Source organism: Pollicipes pollicipes, unplaced genomic scaffold (genome assembly GCF_011947565.3).
Source record: "Pollicipes pollicipes isolate AB1234 unplaced genomic scaffold, Ppol_2.1 Scaffold_4881;HRSCAF=5763_pilon_pilon_pilon, whole genome shotgun sequence".
Taxonomy (NCBI): Eukaryota; Metazoa; Arthropoda; class Thecostraca; order Pollicipedomorpha; family Pollicipedidae; genus Pollicipes; species Pollicipes pollicipes.
The window spans coordinates 45,260,286-45,277,414 of NW_023596576.1; the positions used below are offsets into that span (position 1 = coordinate 45,260,286).

The 17,129-nt window shown below is 52.2% G+C and overlaps 1 protein-coding gene across 1 annotated transcript; it reads left to right on the plus strand.

The window, feature by feature from the left end:
* Nucleotides 1-1,614: 1,614 nt before the first annotated feature.
* LOC119100917 (transcription initiation factor TFIID subunit 7) lies at nucleotides 1,615-8,082 on the plus strand. The gene is made up of 9 exons (XM_037224118.1): nucleotides 1,615-1,704; nucleotides 2,375-2,506; nucleotides 2,901-2,981; nucleotides 3,762-3,926; nucleotides 4,743-4,893; nucleotides 5,253-5,398; nucleotides 5,696-5,813; nucleotides 6,148-6,329; nucleotides 6,897-8,082. Exons 1-9 carry the CDS (start codon nucleotides 1,627-1,629, stop codon nucleotides 6,924-6,926), a joined length of 1,083 nt encoding a protein of 360 aa, XP_037080013.1. The 5' UTR covers nucleotides 1,615-1,626; the 3' UTR covers nucleotides 6,927-8,082.
* Nucleotides 8,083-17,129: the final 9,047 nt, after the last annotated feature.

The window sequence follows — 17,129 nt, forward strand, 5'->3', positions numbered from 1 at the left end:
TGCTATGGAAATATATGAAATTACTGTAGTTACTGATTTGCCGGTCTCTGAAAGGTGGTAGACCACTGAAAATCAACAAGATATATCCCTAGCTGAATATCTGCCACAAGGGACCACAAGCTATCCCTAAATGATCTGAGCCATCCTGTTGGAGGATTTCTGCCCTAAAATTTCCAAAGCCTGCTCAAAGTACCAAGTCTTGCCCCAGCCCTACCTGGCCATGTGATGGCCAACCTAATGAGATGGCCAAATTCTACTGTATTTTGCAGTCTGGCTTATTTGTAAGATGAAGAGAGCACCTGTCTTTGGACTTCCTAAAAGCTAGGATGGCATAGGACAATCAGGCAGTCATGTAGCAGTGTATTAAAATAAGGTGGTGTTTCAAAAGTTATAGTAGCTCAGTTCCTAGTGTCACACAAATTTTAAAACAAAATATTCAGGTTTCACTCTGCTTTTTTGGGATATCAGGTTTCATTATACTGCCAGCAGCATCTTCTTTTTTGTCCACACCTGTTTGATTGAGGGGATTTATGATACCAGAGCTGGTGATTATCAGCAGATGTGTGAACCATAGCCCGGAGGTGTGGGTTTACTGAATAAGTTGGGGGGGGGGGGGGGGAGAGCAGTGAAAAATATCCAAACCTGTCCCCCCAATGCATTGAAAACCAGGCTTCTCTCTGGATTTGGCCCAGACTTCTCAGTCTAGATGGAGAGTCCTCAACTGAAGAGGAAGCTACACCCCTGCCCTGGCCTCACCATATGATCACCAAATCCTGGCTAAGCAGCATCATTTGGTGGCAACAGTTGAATCTGCCACAGTGATCAGCACTGTCTGCCCTGCCCTTTACCATATTTGACATTGAGCAGCCACTGTGACTGGCCATAGGCCATCCCTCTCAGGGGGTGAATTGAGAGCCTTCCATATGGTATATATCTAGCATATTTTATGGTGAATCTTTACCCCTGCCTTAACTTCACAGTGCTATGCCCTAGTGTCAGGTCACAAAATGCTCACAATGAGTGTTGAACCTTCCCCTGTAGATAACATATACTGTGCAACCTGAAAAAATTTAACCCCAAAAGAATTGTGTAATTATAAGCCAAACTGGTTTCTGTGGCTTGGTGTTTGAACAATAATTTCTTCAGTGTTACTCTACATTGGTGTTATTGTTTAAGTCTGTGTTTAATTATGCATTATTAATTGCTATGTAGTATATGTAAAGTGCATTGTTTTATGACATAGGAAATTGACTAGTGCAGGAATGCGGCACATTGTAGCTCCTAGTCCCTTTTGTTGCCTTCAAAGTGGTGGCCTAGGACACATATACAGCCCATTGTTTTTGTCCCATGTGCTCATGTTGATCACTACCTGTGTTCCCCACTTCCTCATGGTGTCATCTCCCCTTTGTCCCACGGATGGGCTAGGAGCCAGGTGGCTTTAACTGGTCAGCTGTGCTACAGGCACAAACATGAATGTAACTTCTTTTACATGATTGCACTTGACTTATGTTACAAGCCAAACAATTGGGTGATGTGGCATGCCAGGAAATTTTTACAGATCCATTACACAAGGCAAATATAGTTCCTAAGTGCAGCACTGATTGTGATGATTTGACAGCTTCCAGGATGAATAAGAGCAACCGTCCACCCGGGTCCGAGCCTCCAGTGGAGCTAGAGAATCAGTTTGTTCTCCGCCTCCCACCAGTAAGTTCCATGTGTTATCAACAGCTGTTTTGCTTTTGATTGCTGCCCATTGCTTGTGTCTTGAAAGGAAATGTGTGGAAATTGGAAAAAAGGAAAGTGAATAATCACTAGTTTTTAAGTACAGCTTTGTACACTTTGTGTGTAGTTCAGCTGGACTTTTCCATTACACTTGCTACACTTGTCCATCCAGATTGAATGCCTTGGCATGAAACACAACCAACTTGACAATAATTTCTTTAGGATGTGACATGATAATGGGATGGATGGTATATGTATATACTTTACACAGGACATTTGCTCAGTGAAATAATGACTATGTGTGCCACTGTTTTGTATTGATCCAAAGGCCAGATGTGTGGGTGTGAAGAGGGTCAACTCTGGTCACTAGAAAAAACACTTCAAAGAAAGGGGAAAGGTAACCTGTATACCCCAGGTACATGAGGAACTTGTATCCCAGCTAGTCTGGCCGTAGCACCCGCCTCCTTGCCTATCAGCCTGGACGAGGTGACTCCGAAATAGGGGCTGGCGCGGGGTTGGGCTCACACTGAACAGTCGGCCACGCACGTCACATGGAATCAACAGACCCGCTGCGGAATCATGCAGCCAGCACCAGCCGTGACCCGCGGGAGTGACGTGTCGGCTCACTACGGGCGGTGTCCGCCGTCGGCAGGTGCCGGCCCAGAGCCTGCGACACGCCATCCGCGAGGGCATGTCCAACATCAAGGACCGCCTGTTCATCAGCATGGAGTCGGACATGCGGCGCGGCACGGTGCGCTTCGACAACTGGTACCTGCCGGCCAAGGTGAGGCGACCTTCACCAGCCGGCCGAGCTGACACAGCCGGTGGAGAGGGCCGACGTCGCTGTCGGAGGACATGCCGCGGGTGGGAGTCGGCTGAGGGTCCGAGTGTGTTCACTTGATGAGGATATGAGAAGGGAGAGATCATTAGGTTGGTTGGTTAGTTCATATATGCGTGCTTCCAAGCAATATCTTCAGAAATGTTCCGCGGGCCAAGGCCATATGCTGAGTAGAGAATGGTCAACTGGCCTGTGTCACCAGGCCGATCGAATAGTTGCCTGGACTAGATGAATTGTCATGCAAGTGGTTTAGGTGAAGGAGACACTCAATTAGCAAGTGTTTTGCTGATTGCTGGTGGTAGCCTTTTTTGAATGACCAATACCCATGATTCTGTTTCAGATTGTCGATGTGCCAACCATGACAGAATCATATAAAACTATCGACGGCAAAAACTTCTACAAAACGGCAGATATCTGTCAGGTATGTCCACTTATGCAGGATCCGCGCAGCACTTCAGTTTGCGTCATCCATTTTCCGTTGAAGACGATTGCGTTTTCTGGATTTCTACGTACGGATTTTGCATACTCTGCATGTGCTATGTGACAATGCCATATACATTGTCAAGGGCCCATGCAGTAATCGTGCAAGTTAGTGGTAGAATTATGTGGAGCCAGATTTTATCCAAAACACTTGGCCCAGGTGTGATGTAGACATAGCGTTGTTACGCATCTTCATTAATCATGTGAGGCACTTATCACCTTCTTGTTAGGGAATAACGATCGTGATCATCTTGTTCACTTAGTACAATGGTGGAAAATGCTGAAAAGTTTGTGGCAAGTGCATTAAATGGCATCATCCAATTTCAAAATTGTTAAATCATAACCGTGTCAAGGGAGGTTGGCGTGAGCGCACCAGGTACGTCATAAACCTTTTCTAGCCACGGCGCAGTGCCTTGTCGTCAGCCAAGGCCACATCTTATGTGGGGGTTCGAATATCACTCCAGCTACATTACAATTAAATGTAAAGGGAGATCTTGCCAGCATTTTTACAGCGCTGCAGGCATGGGTGTTTTGCTCCCTCCCCTGTCATCCTTTTTGGTGGCTGCATCCAACCTTCTGTCAGTTTTGTGCCGTTTTTTATGCCTGTCTCTGCGCCTGTCATGCTGTTCTGTGCCATGTTTAATAGAAAAGCATCCCACATGCCAGCTAATTTTGTTACTAGCAGTATTGTCGGTCTTGCTACATGCCTCCCTGCTTGCAGATGATGTTTTGCAAGGAGGACGACGACGCCTCCGACGAGGAATCGCCCAACAAGAAGCGCCGGGACCCGAGTAAGGTGGAGAAGAAGTACCTGTACCCCCACGGCCTGACGCCGCCCTTGAAGAACGTCCGCAAGCGACGCTTCCGACGCACGCTGAAGAAAAAGGTGATGCTCCTGTTGCCTGGCAGCTCTTTCCCAGCCGCGTGCATGCCATGGAGGGCCTTGTGCCGATGACTTCGACCTTAGTTGGTTTATAGTAGTCAGTAGTTAGTTGACAGATAATTTTTGGTAACTTATAGCGCTCGGAGAATGTGACGGCGGCCTTTCCGCCCTCGTCGGCTGGCACATCAGAGCGATTTTTGGAAACTGATTATCATGAATCATTGCTGGTATTAACATGAAATTTCGCTCTTCTTTGGCGTTTTCCCCCTCCTTGATTTCTTCGGGCATGAGCTGCATTACGTCAAAGCAGTACCTATTTTTATTTGCAATTGCAGCTTTGTGGTGCACTCGGCTGCTAAGGCTATGTGGCGTTGTTCACCTCTCACCCTGGCATGAAGAGCTGGCACCGCGGGGAATCGAGCCCCTTACTTCGGGTTTCTCAGACACGTGGCTTAACAACTGAACTACTGATATCTGTTGTTCTTGTGGCCAACTAGTTGGAAGTTTTGCTTCTCTTCGATAGCGTGCCAAAGCTCAGTGTATGTCTGCCTGTGATAACCCCCCAAGTCAAACAGGTCACGCGAAGGCCCTTTTCGATCTTTCCATCTCCATACAGCACTATTGCACAGTTGGTTGGAGTTGTTATCCAAGTGTGATGGCGCCGCTCGGTCTCACGCGGCGCCCCGTTCGGCCAGTTCGTGGAGGTGCCCGAGTGTGATTGCGCCGCTCGTTCTCACGCGGCGCCCCGTCCGGCCAGTTTGTGGAGGTGCCCGAGTGTGATGGCGCCGCTCGTTCTCACGCGGAGCCCCGTCCGGCCAGTTCGTGGAGGTGCCCGAGATCGAGAAGGAGGTGAAGCGTCTGCTGCGCATGGACAACGAGGCGGTGCACGTGCGCCACGAGGTGGTGGACGAAGAGAAGAAGAAGGACGAGGCGGGCGGCTCGACCCTTGCCACCATCAAGGAGGAGCTCGGTACGCGTCATGCCCACGCCCCGGCGTGCTCTTAGGGCCTTGCCTTGTCGCGGTCAGGGCCAAACCCGGAAGGCGCCGGCTGGTATTAGGTCTTTTACTTGTGATTTGCCCAGCACCGCAGTGGCTGTATGATGACGCAGTGAGTTACGGTCGTATTCGCCACGGCACAATGACACCCGTTGTCATCGGTATTGACGCCATGCAGAGCATGACGAACGTATTCCTCATGAAGTAAACCCCATTAAGCTCCCCTCGGCTCTTCCACGGGGCCCTGACGTGCTGCTGAGATGACTTAGAACTTAGAAACCCTGACTGTTCATGCGTGTGTGCGTGCGTGACGGTCGCCTGCTGGCCGACAGGCGAGCATGACATATTCGGGGAGGAGCTGAGCGACAGCGACGAGGAGGCCGACCGCAGCTTCAACCGGCTCGATGACCCGGAGGACTCGGCCATGTCCGAGTCCAAGTTCTCGGGCGGCGAGTCCACCAACATGTCCAACACCATGGTCAGTCCGCCGTGGTGCCGGATGCTCTCAGTTACCTGTGCTGTTCACTCCCGCTTGTTGCGACGCTACGGGACGGCGGTAATGAACAGATATCTTCTTGGTCGTAACGGTACGTGGCCGCCCACAATAACGCAACGACCGTTTCCCACGAAGCCCGGCATCGATCTCTTAGCGCCCCACAATGACTTCAGCCCTCGCTGCTTTCTTTCCGCTCCCTACTTAACATCGCGCCGTGGCACATCTGTGCTCTGCCCGTGAGGGGGCGGCGCCGCTGGACCGAGCCCCTGTTCGCCTCAGGACACCACGGCGGACCAGAACCAAGTGAAGACAGAGTTCGACAGCAGCATGTTCCCGCACACGGCATCGCCGGCCAAGTCCACGCCGTCGCCGTCGCTCTCCATCAAACGCGAGTACTGTGAGTGGAACGGATGTGGAGTGTCGCCTGTCCAAGTCAGTCAGTTTAGACTGGGTGGATCAGTGGTGTCTTTTCTTCTGGTTTTAGCTTTGATCTCTGCTATTTTCAGAGGTCTTTGGTCCCGTCTGATGCTGAAGACAGGCCCCTAGCTGTCGGCAACCGCGCGTGATCGTGACACATTTCGCGGCTCTTTCCACCCTGTGTGCATTGAAGTGGGTCTTACACAGGATCGGCAAGACTAACCCCGGCAATAAATAGGTTTTGCCCCGGATCCTCTCGCTGACCCTGGCCGTGCGCCGTCGCCTCTGACGCGACCCTGGCCGTGCGCCGGTAGCCGACTCGCCATCGGACGTGGATGAGCAGCTGGAGCAGCTGCAGAGGCGCATCTCGGACGTGCAGGCGCAGCGCGAGGCGCAGGAGGCCGAAATGGCCGGCATCGACAACCAGGCGCTGCGCCAGCGTTTCCGCGCCATGGTCGATGATCTCGCCAACATGGAGGCCGACTACCGGCGGCAGGTGTGTGAAGTGCAGCCGATAGACGCTGCCGACAGGTGGCGTCAGTGTGGTGTCGCTAGCCTGTTTTTAAGGCTAGTTCGGCTGTACATTGTCGTGCCTGGATGTTGTAATCAATGTGGTTGTTACCTAATTGGTGGTTGCAATTTGCTGTCTGTGTGTTGTTGCCATGGGTGCTTCAATTTGCAAAGCGGCGGAGATCGGGCTATTGTGGAGCCAACATGTGGGTTCATATCCCAGAGATGGCGCTTGCGTGAGACGTCAGTGGCTATCGGCCAGCAGCGGACCAAGGAGGCTGGCGCGAGGCGACAGTGCCATCACATGACGTACCGTATACATATTTCAACAAATCGAAATGGACGTGCTCTTCCGGAGTTTGGGTCTGGTCTTTGCAACGACGTATGCTTTGTGAGAACTCGTTTTACCAGACCACTTCGGAAAGACATCCGATCAGATGTTTTCCTTCCCCTTTTGGATACCCTCTCTGAACCGATATTAAAGATTTCCGCTCTGTCATCGTTTCTCGGTTGTCAAAAGCGACCAAAAACATCCCGTATTTGTTTGTTTCAGTACGAAGAGCTTCTCCGACAACGGATATAGATGGCAGTTGGGCTTGCGCCGGGTGGCGCAGCACGACAGACACTGCCTTCCGTGCGCTGGCGCTGGCAGACCGGAGGGAAGCCAGACCTGGCAGCCGACCCGGTCTTCAAACGCCATCGTCGACGCATCTTCATTCGAGCGCCTCGTGCCCCGTGGACGCCTGGGAGCTCCGGCTATCCGCGTGCGTGTGCGTCGCTTGCGATCGTTCCTCACTGGCGTTCGTGAAGAGCTGGGGGTTCTTCAGTGGTCCACTTGTGAGCCCCTGGCTTGTCATATGCTATCGTGAACATGACCCATCCCTTTATTCGCTCTCGCACATAACGAAAGAGCAGTTGAGGTATTACCAGTGCAGTGGTTTATGTGGGGCGGTTGGACAGCTGCGTGCCGCTTTTCAGCGTCTGCCCCGTCACTGTCGGTCACTTCCAGTGCGTGGCTCTTGTCGGTTGGCATGGCTCGGCTAGTCCAGTTCACCAGACAGGACAGCTCTGTGTAGGTCAGGGCCAGTTGGTGCCGTGGCAGTGAGGTGTGCTCATGCGCCGGCGATGTGTGTCAGGAAACAGGTGCGTGGTTTTCGCTGTACGCTGGGCACGCACATGACGCACGCTCACATGTCCTGCCCGCACTTGGTCGTGCTGCATCTCCCAGCGGCCGGATGGTGCGCACCTGATCAGAAGATGCGGTTCAGTGCGGCAAACCTCTTGCTGCCACGTAGACTGGATGATCAACGCATCACGCAAGGATTTGCGGCCACGTGGATACCGGCGCATTTAAATCCTGTGCTGATGCAAGGACCTAAGCGGCCATGATAACTGGGGTGACTGGATTCGCTCTATAGAAAGTGCCCTCGTCCAGGAGACAAGGTGCATCGCTTTGTGCTGAATGGTCGATGACTGGGGCGGCTGGATTCACTCAGCGCTGTGCCCCGTCCGGGAGACAGGGTGCGTCACATTGCATTCAAGCTATTGTCCATATACACGTGTCCATTGTCACATCCAGGCTCGATTCGGCCGCCCGTCCGTCTCTTCCTTCGGGTGCTGGGCTTCTGGAGTCGGTACGCATGAGAGCCGCCGTTCACGCTGGCTAAGCGGCTCTGCGGTTCTCACGTAAATGTGATTATGCCTCGTGAGCCACGGAGTGTGCCGGCTTCTGCACAATAAAGCAGACGCCTACGTAAGTCTGTGACGCTCCCAAGGTCTCGGCAAGTGGTCCAGAAATGGTTTTCGGAAGTGGCCAGATCTACATGGCCTGGGAACGGTGGAGCAAACGTGACCAGGGCCAGCGTGGGCCACCGTTCACTGCGGCTGGATCCCGGGCTTACAGTGGCGAGAAGACTATGGCGCCTGTGACTTGATGAAAAACCGACGTGTGATCATGTGACGTGTAATCATGTAACGCTCAATCAATAGATCGAGCGTTACATGATTCGCAATTTACGCTGCATCTGCACGGGGCATCTTCCTGAACCTGCATTATAACCATGGCAGTCTAAAATACTTAATTCAGTTCGAAACCACTCCTGTAGATTCGGCGTACTAATTGACATGACAGCAGGTTGCAAGCTGGAGGGTTCACGCTTCCCAATTTTCTCAAAATGGAACGGGTATCCCGAATTTTGTGCGTACAATGCATGTTTTTCGGGTTGTCCGGTTCAGAAATGTCACTTTCAGTTCAGGGTATCTTCGGACTGCAATTTGGCCCTCAATTCTGCTTACCCCTCCTCTATCTTGGACGCTTACCTCACCCATGACTGTATCAAAAGCGCTCGCTCCGCTTCGGGCCCAGTAATTTTTGCGCCATCATTAAAGTGATGGCACGTGTCGCCCCCAGCTGCGATCCGTATCCGCGTATCCGTATCCGTGCTGCCTCCGCGCCCGATCTATCAGCGCCGCGTCACATGGACCGCCGCGGTGGTCCGACCCTGCGGCCGCCCCTCGCGGCGGCGGCGGCTCCTTGATGCAGACCGCGTCCGGGTCGGAGAGCAGCGCGTGCGTGACCCCATGACCTTGGCGCGCGCCGGCTGCTACAGATTCGTCGGCGGTCCGCCTCGCGCTGTGATTGGCTTGGGCGGAGACGGGTTGATGGACAAGGGGCGCGACCTCACCGTGTCCGAGAGGCATTGTCCGCCGCCGCTGACTGCGCGCAGGGCAGCTTGTCGTGCAGACGGTGCGACCTTGTCATTGCGTCGCCTTGCTTCCGCCTTGACGCTTGGGATTTCAGCCGCTGCCCATGATTACACTGCCGACGCCTCTACAGACGGTGCGGCTGATTTGCCTCAGCTGCCTCGGCTTCACGTGAGCCACGTGCTTCAGTCGGTCGACGGAGCCTCTACTCTACGTCTGGTCCCAGGCCAGGGGCTGAGTCAGGCTGCGACGCTTGTCCATCGGATCGGCCTGGGCGCCGGAGTGATGACGAGGATCGAACGGCCCGCGGTTAAAGCTCACGAACCGCCCCCCGCAGACGGCCGGGGTTCGTAACTGCGCCGGCCGTGAGCGCGCGTCACCATGGCGTGACGTCCGGTCTGGGACGCCCACTTCTAGCGCATTCTCGGGACAATTACACGTCAGGACCGCGTGCCGTCCAGCACGGGGCGCCCGGAGGCGGAGGAATGGCACGCCTTGTTTGAAGGCCCTCCTCAGACGTTTACCGGTTGTTTAATGACACCTGGGTGCGGCACAGTGCAAGTGGTTATGTTCCACGCTGGCAATACTTTTACATCGATTTGAAACCTGCTGGTGTTACGCTCGTGGAGCTATAAAGTCCGTACGAAACGCCCGTTTTGTGGGTGCGTGGGATTGGTAAGCCCATGGACGTCGCCACAGACCGGTGTCAAATGGCGCCTCGACATCAACTTACCGTGCGACGCGGCTTTGTCGGCATGCAGGCTTTCAATTAACCAATGTCCTGAACACTCAGCACTCAGTTTATGTGCCGATGCAGCAAGATAGGCCTTGGAGGACGGACAGTATAACGTCTTTTTATACAATGCTTTCAACGCCAGACAATTGGACGACCTCCAGGGGCCGTGTTTTGTACATAATGTTTTAACAACTGGCATGCGGCCATTTAGAACTGATTGGGGCGAGGGCAGCTGTATGCGCTTATAACGCTCAAGGCAGCATCAGAAACAAACGAATAAGTTCTGAGGACCTTGTTTTAAGAGGCATTTGTGTGACACCAGTTGACGTCTGCTATCCGAAAATCTACGTTGTTGTTTCCGAGATGTTTGTTCTGCAGTCATGCACATGTGCAGCCACGGCTCGGTGACGGTAGCAGCTGGCCACGCAAAGTGGGCGTGCTGCCAGGCCAGCAGGGCTGCGTTATTGCATCGGGCGTCGGACCGGATCCCACAAGCGGAGCGCCATCGGCACGTGCAAACATAGGCATCGCGATGGTTCGACTTTAGAACGCGAAATTTGTTTTAAAATAAACGCCGAAACGCGTGTTGAAACCCGCCTCACAGTTCAGCGACGACGAGGGCTCACAGCCAAAAAGAATTAACACATTTACACTGGGAAAAGAATGACAATCGCGTGGGCAATAGTGATAATTGATGTGTTCGGCTGCGCACGTGCGCTCGTGCACAAACAGCACACCGACGGTGAGGAGTCTTGGGGATTCAGCGACCAGAGCAAACGACTGCTCGAAACCGACTGGAGCGTGAAGGTGTATGTTCTGTCAACGAATCACCCGATCAGCCTAACAATGTCGGACCCACAGAAACGCCAACAATCAACCGTAAAACGACTGATGTTGAGGTGTTCGAAAACGGGCTCTATTAAAAGCCCGCCGGTCCCTAACACAAGCATGCTGGGGCTACAAAATTAATACAGACAGACAGATTAATACAGTCAGATTTACAGTGCCCAATATGCACCCAAAATATTTGCACATTTCACAATAGTTTTGTCCCAACCGGTCAAAAACTTTCGTTGCAGCAACCCCTCCGCTTTCGTCGGCAAAATGCCCGCGTTCATTTGCCTGTTTGCTGAGCGCCAATTACTTGCGGTCCAAAAGATTCGTCACTGCAAACATCCGGGTCTTTTCACGCGTTTAATGCCTGCCGCTCGTTTGCCGCAGACTTCCTGCAGACGCTGAAGTCGCGAGTTTGCGCTGGTACTTCTCTGCGCGGCGGATATGCGTCTCTACCACTGGACCGGCAGCCGACGGTCGCCGCTAAACGGGGCGAAAACTCTTCAGTTGAGGCAATAGTGTGCCGTTGCGCTGGCGGCCATGTCTGTTTCTGTTTGCAGCTGACCAACCGCTGTAGGGTGCAATAGTTGGATTGGTGAATGCCCTCACCCTCACCGCCTGCCCTCGTGTTGTGCACATCACGTCGTTGCAAGGCAGATATCTGACATGTGAAGAGACATTCAACAGGCTAGCAACGCGCGATCAAAGCAATTTGATTGAGACAGGAGGGTGGAGTTGCATTGGTATCAATATATTATCTGGTGCGTAGCTGACTGCATGACGTTGAGGCACAAGCATGAATAGGTCAAGAGCACGTGACGTCGTGGACTTTCAGCATTCAGCAGCATGATGGCTGAAAATGAAACACAGCTATGTCATACGCCATATGTGGAATTAAAGTATCGAAACGGATAAAAGTGGAAAGGGATGCGAGTCGAATCGGAGGAAAGCGACAGGGTAAAAAAATTAAAAAAGCAGAAAAGCCGACAGGGACAAGGGTAGAATTGGAAAAAGTTCGAGGGCAAAAAGTCAAATGGGACACAAGTTTACAGGGATAAAGGTAAAATCGCAAAAGATCGAAATGGATAAAACTTGACAGGAATTCAACATTGGAAAACGCTTTAAAGAACGCAAAATCGACAGTGATTAGCCTTGCGGCGGGTAAGTCGAAATTGGGAAAAATTTGACGTGAATAAAGGTGCGACTGAACAAACGTCTGACGATACAAAATGACATGGATAAACATGGGTTGGAGTCAGTGGCGGATCCAAAGTGAGGGCACCATCCCCCTTGGACCAAAGGAGCACCAAAATTATCGCGATGAAGAGGCACCAAAATTATCATTTCGTAAACTGGTCAGTGCATTAGCGAGGAACATTATTTACACAGATAAGACACCAGCATTCAGGGGATCAAACAAAAAGCCATTGCCAGCCGTTCGAAAAAGGCATGTTGCCGAAATATCAACCTAACTTTATCTCTATTCCCCGGTTTTTCAGAAGAATAAGGCTAATGCTGCTGTCTTATCTATGCAAATCTTCATTTCGGGCCACACAACCTTTATTTGGTGCCCGTTCGGCCCACAGAGGGATGGGCATGGGACCATGCTCCCTTGGGCCGAAGGGGCACGAAAACCTAGAGGTGAAAGGGCAACAAAATTCCCATTCCGGGTCCTCACATCTTTTGTCTTCAAGACGCGTCAAGGCTGTGGGCACCACAAGCGGCTCAAAGTCCTCAGGTTTAGCACAAAAATAAAAGGAAATCGACTTCTAGAAATAAAGTTGACTGAAGTGGGTGCGCGACTACGGCAGAACGTATTTCATGGATTGAAAAATAAGAATACGAAAATGAAATGGCCGAAATCCGGGGACGTCTTGATTGGGGGGGGGGGGGGAGGCACCACAATGAAGTGTGGCCCCTTCCTTGATAACATCCTGAACCCGACTCTGATTGAGATGCAAATAAACAAGGAGGTAGTCAAGAGGAACCTGGGAGTGTGAAATGAACCCTATTTCTTGCCCATTTATTTAATTTGATGTTTGCTATCATTTTCATCATTATCATTTAAGACAAGAATATGAATGGTTTAACTCCTGCCATTTAGAGAAGATGGTGCCGACCGCAATCAGACGTACCTATGAACCCAATGGGCTTCACTGTCTCGGAAGTGTGTCCACCAATTGAGAGCCGCCAGCGCTCACCCACTGAACACTCCTGGCAGGAAGCCAATCTTCGGCCTTCCCGACTGAACCCTACGGAACGCACCACAGCGCTCCAGGTAGCCGGTCTGCTATTGATGCTCTCTTTCTGTGCCCATGAGAATTCCCTCGCTTATCAATTTCTAGGTCGGTCGTCAGCAGCACGCGCGTTTTTTTTTTAATCCTGGCGCGGGACAGACAATGTCTGATCCTTAAAGTTTTGTGTTTGATTCCCATTTACCCCTTGAAAACGAGATCTTACGTAAGTTGTTCGTTGCATTAGTGAAGAGCATTATTCACATAGATAAGATAGAAGCATTAGCCTTATTCCTCAGAGAAAAGCCAGAAGAAGAAGATATAGTTGGGTAAATATTTCGGCAACATGCCTTTATCAAAACAATATCAGAAGTGCTATTGAACCGCACCTTTGTTATTGTTTTTGCTATTTTTATTGGCTATTATTTTTCATTTCATTTTGTTTTTGCTATTGTCTCGATAAAGGCATGTTGCCGAAATATCAACTAATCTATATCTCCACTCTCCTGGTTTCTCTCCAAGGAATAAATCTAATACCCTTGTCTTATCAGTGCAAAATAAGATTTTGATTCATTGGTTCCGGCTGTTTTTTATAAAGCCCACTTCTGGTTTATGGATCACATTAGTTGTTTTTTAAACATTGGTCCCTTGATCATCGTCCGGACTGGCTCCTTCGCAAATAAATGTGCGGGTTCCTGGTTTCCACTAGTTTCTTCACAAGCAGCAGAACCTATTCGCTGGTTCCTGTTGGCTCTCCACAAACACAAGACTGATCTCTTGGCCCCCATCAACTGTTTTACAAACACGACAGATGCTACGCGGAAGAGTTCCATGATTTGTATTTCATTCTTTTCTATTTCTATTTGTAATTCTTGGTGTTTGGGTGGCATCATTGGCCATACTGGGCACCATAATGCTACGTCGCATGGCAGAAGCGTGCTCACCCCCACCCACGCCCACACCCCTGCATGGGTGAGGAGTTCCCGTAGCTGTCACCCGGCAGTAGTACTGGAAGTTTTCCAGAGTTGTAGGGGCAACTTTTGTTGGGGGGGGGGGGGTATTTCTTTTCTGTTATCGCACATTGAACTAAAGTTAAATGTTCAGAACGTTGGGGCCAAGCCCCCTCGGTTCCACAGTCCCCGCGTCCCAACCCCATGGTGCTCTGGACGCACAACCGTCAGCCTGCCCACACAAGTCGTAACGAGTGCAGCTCCTCCTCCTCGTGCCGGAGTGCTCGTGCAGCCGCGTGCCGCTCCGTCTCGCCTCGTGCGCGGCCCGGGGCGTGGCCTTGCCGAAGCCGGTGATTTACGGGGCACGTGACGTCACTAGATCACAATGGCGACCCTCCGGCCTCGCCTGCCGCCGCTGATGGCAGGCTGATACTGGGCCACCCCGCGGGAAGTGCAACATCACTGGCTCCGGAAATACGCCCCGGGCACTGGCCCGTGTCCGGCCCCCTGGGCTGGCGGGGATGGGGGAAGGGGGGGGGGGGTAAGTGCTTCACGACGGCGAGAATTGGCGCCGATTCGCGCCGGCGGCGACGCGGCAAGAATCGTCGTATGTCACGACGCGGCAGAAACGCGCCCGTCTGCTTTGAGCGGACGTCGCGGCAGGAGCGACGGGATACGCAGGGAGAGGGTTCGATTGGCTGCCATCTGTCCCGGGTCGCGGGAGGGTCGCGAACCTCGCGCCAGCGTGGGCGTGCGGCTCGGTCGTGACCGGCTCGTGTCACGCGGCCCATCCGCGGGCCGCGCTCCTGACCTTGTGCGGCGGGGCGCTGGGGGTCCGATGACGACCTAGGCGCCAGGTGTCAGCGGACCGACGTGGCCACGGCGCCGTGACACCATGACGGCGCACAGTGACGAGCTAATCGTCTCCACGACTGTCGGACTGCCGTGAGCAATTGTGTTTTGCTGCTCGACTGAACGTGACATGTTCCGAATGATAGAACAGAAGGCCACCACCACTACGCAGCTTCCTTTGCTTGGATGTGATAGGTGGGACATTCCACGACAAATCGGCAGAACGGTCGGTTTGTCGTGTTTTTAGCACCTGTGATAGAACCAGTGTTTTAGGTGAAGGGGCCAAAGCTTGCCAAAACGCTGCTATACCTGCACGGCTTGGGTTTTATCGCGTTTTTTGTCAGCTTCTCGCACACTTCATCCCAGCTTTTTGATCGACATGGTCGTATAAGGCCTCCTGGTCCGATGTGGCCGTGCAGCGTCTAGCCGACTGACGCTGGCAGTGTTGTTCACTTTCAGCACCGGAATAGCGCCGAGAGTGTTAATCCATATGGACCACGTTCAACCTTCACGCCCTGAGGGGTCGCATCTGCCTGGTCTATCCTTGACCTCTGACCCCAATTCAGCGTCACCTCCCCGAGCCGGGCCGCAACGGAAACGTAATCCATGCGTCCAAACACCCAGTGCAGTTTGCCTCACCGTTATCAGCAGACTTCCTCACGGCGCTTCATTCATTCCGGCGCAATTGCCTTCGCGTTTTGTTTTCGCTGAGTGCGGCGCTGATACCGCCCTGGGCGAGGTCGCGTTATCCTGCATCGAAGGCGTTTTTGGGTCGCTCGTGTCAGCTCTGTTTACCGATGGAGCCACGCGGTCGGCACGCGCCCCTCTGCTGGTGCCGGGGCGGTGCCGTCGGCGGCACTGTCGGTCACGTAACGGTGTCGGTGTCTCCAAGGGCGGCCACGCCACGCGACACGCGCTTTCCAGCAGCCGCGTTGCTGATGCCGAAGCTGAAGCTGGCAACGTTGTGTGTCGGTAGTCGGTGGGTTGGGTATAGCAGATTGCTACCGAATAGTGGGTGCCAAAGGCGCGGGAATCAAACGACAGGGGACAGTGGTCTAGAAACGTAGGTAGCAATAATAATTCCTGTCTCCTACTTTGAATAGAAGTTTAACGTAAAGAGCATGACGCTGCATTACGGAAAATGATTTCCGGTGATTTTCGGCGTCGCGCCCAACTTCTCGTTCTCGTCGTGTTATGTTCCAGTCTCCGCCAAGATGGCACACCTTGCTATCTTGACCGAGACTGGAATAGAATACACCGAGAATGAGACCTTGCCTTACCTTGTCTTGCCTCCTGTCGTAAACCACTGCCGTATATTAACGTTCTTGGTGTTCTCATTGTCTGATCTTGCCCTCTGTTTGACCCTGTGGCGCCCCATTGTCACTTGGCGCCATTGCTGCCATCGTCTGGGGCTGCATGATGCTCCGGCCGTCTGGTGTTGTGCGGCGCTCCGGCGCTTGTGAGTGTTTTGTCGTGCTCCGTTCCTTCGTGCTCCTTTCTTAATGAGAAATGCCATTAAAATTTAACCACCAGAATAAGTAACCTACCTTGCGCGATTCCAACGGCGAGACGATTTGCCATATTTGTTCTCGCTAACTCATATCCTTTTTGAAAAAGCAGTTGTGGAAACCTTAATTTTACCTGTCTGTGGTGGCATATGCTCATTGCACGTTGATGTAAATTGTTTTTGTCCAAGGGAAACATGGTGACTTAGGCTTCTGCGCATAATACAAACTGCATCGACCGTCACCAGGTCCACAATGTCACAGTCATGCACATGGCGAACCCTTACGGCCTGTCAAATTGGTTGTACTGTACGCAACCCCAGCCCAGCAATCGCCATATCTGAGATATCAGTAGTCGTCGCTGAATTTGGAATGAAATGGTTCTGTTTACAGCTCTGATCGCCTGCTTTATCCCTGAAAAGTGCTGAAATAAATCGCTTATCGCTTGTCCTGGGTGACCAAGGCAACGGTCCTGACCTCATGCAAAGCTACAGCCAGATAGACGCCTGTGGCGGCGTGGGACGAGTGGTGTGATGAAGCGGTGTGAGTGGCGGCTCGGAAGCGTCAACAGACATGGGTGCCATCGTGCGGATGACGCACAACATATGCTAGTTGGGCCCGTCGTCTTTCGGAGCCCACACGGATAGGTCTTATCAGCTGGTTAGAACGTCCCTTGTGCATGACTAGTACGCGAGGGAACCCGGATAGCTGCGTAAATATAATAAATGAGCTGCTTTTGGGCCTGGCAGAGACTGACAGCTTACATAGACAAAACTGATGATTCGGTGGTGGTTTAAATATCCATTGACCATGAATGTTCTGCAAATATTAAGTAGATATTGTTCACAGCAGCTTAGATTTGCCCTCGCTCTGCGGAAGTCCTTTTCACCTTCGCACTACATGGGAACATCGCAATACACTTGGCACTCAGAACCCTCTTCAAATATCTCAAAAACTAAGCAAACTAGAGCC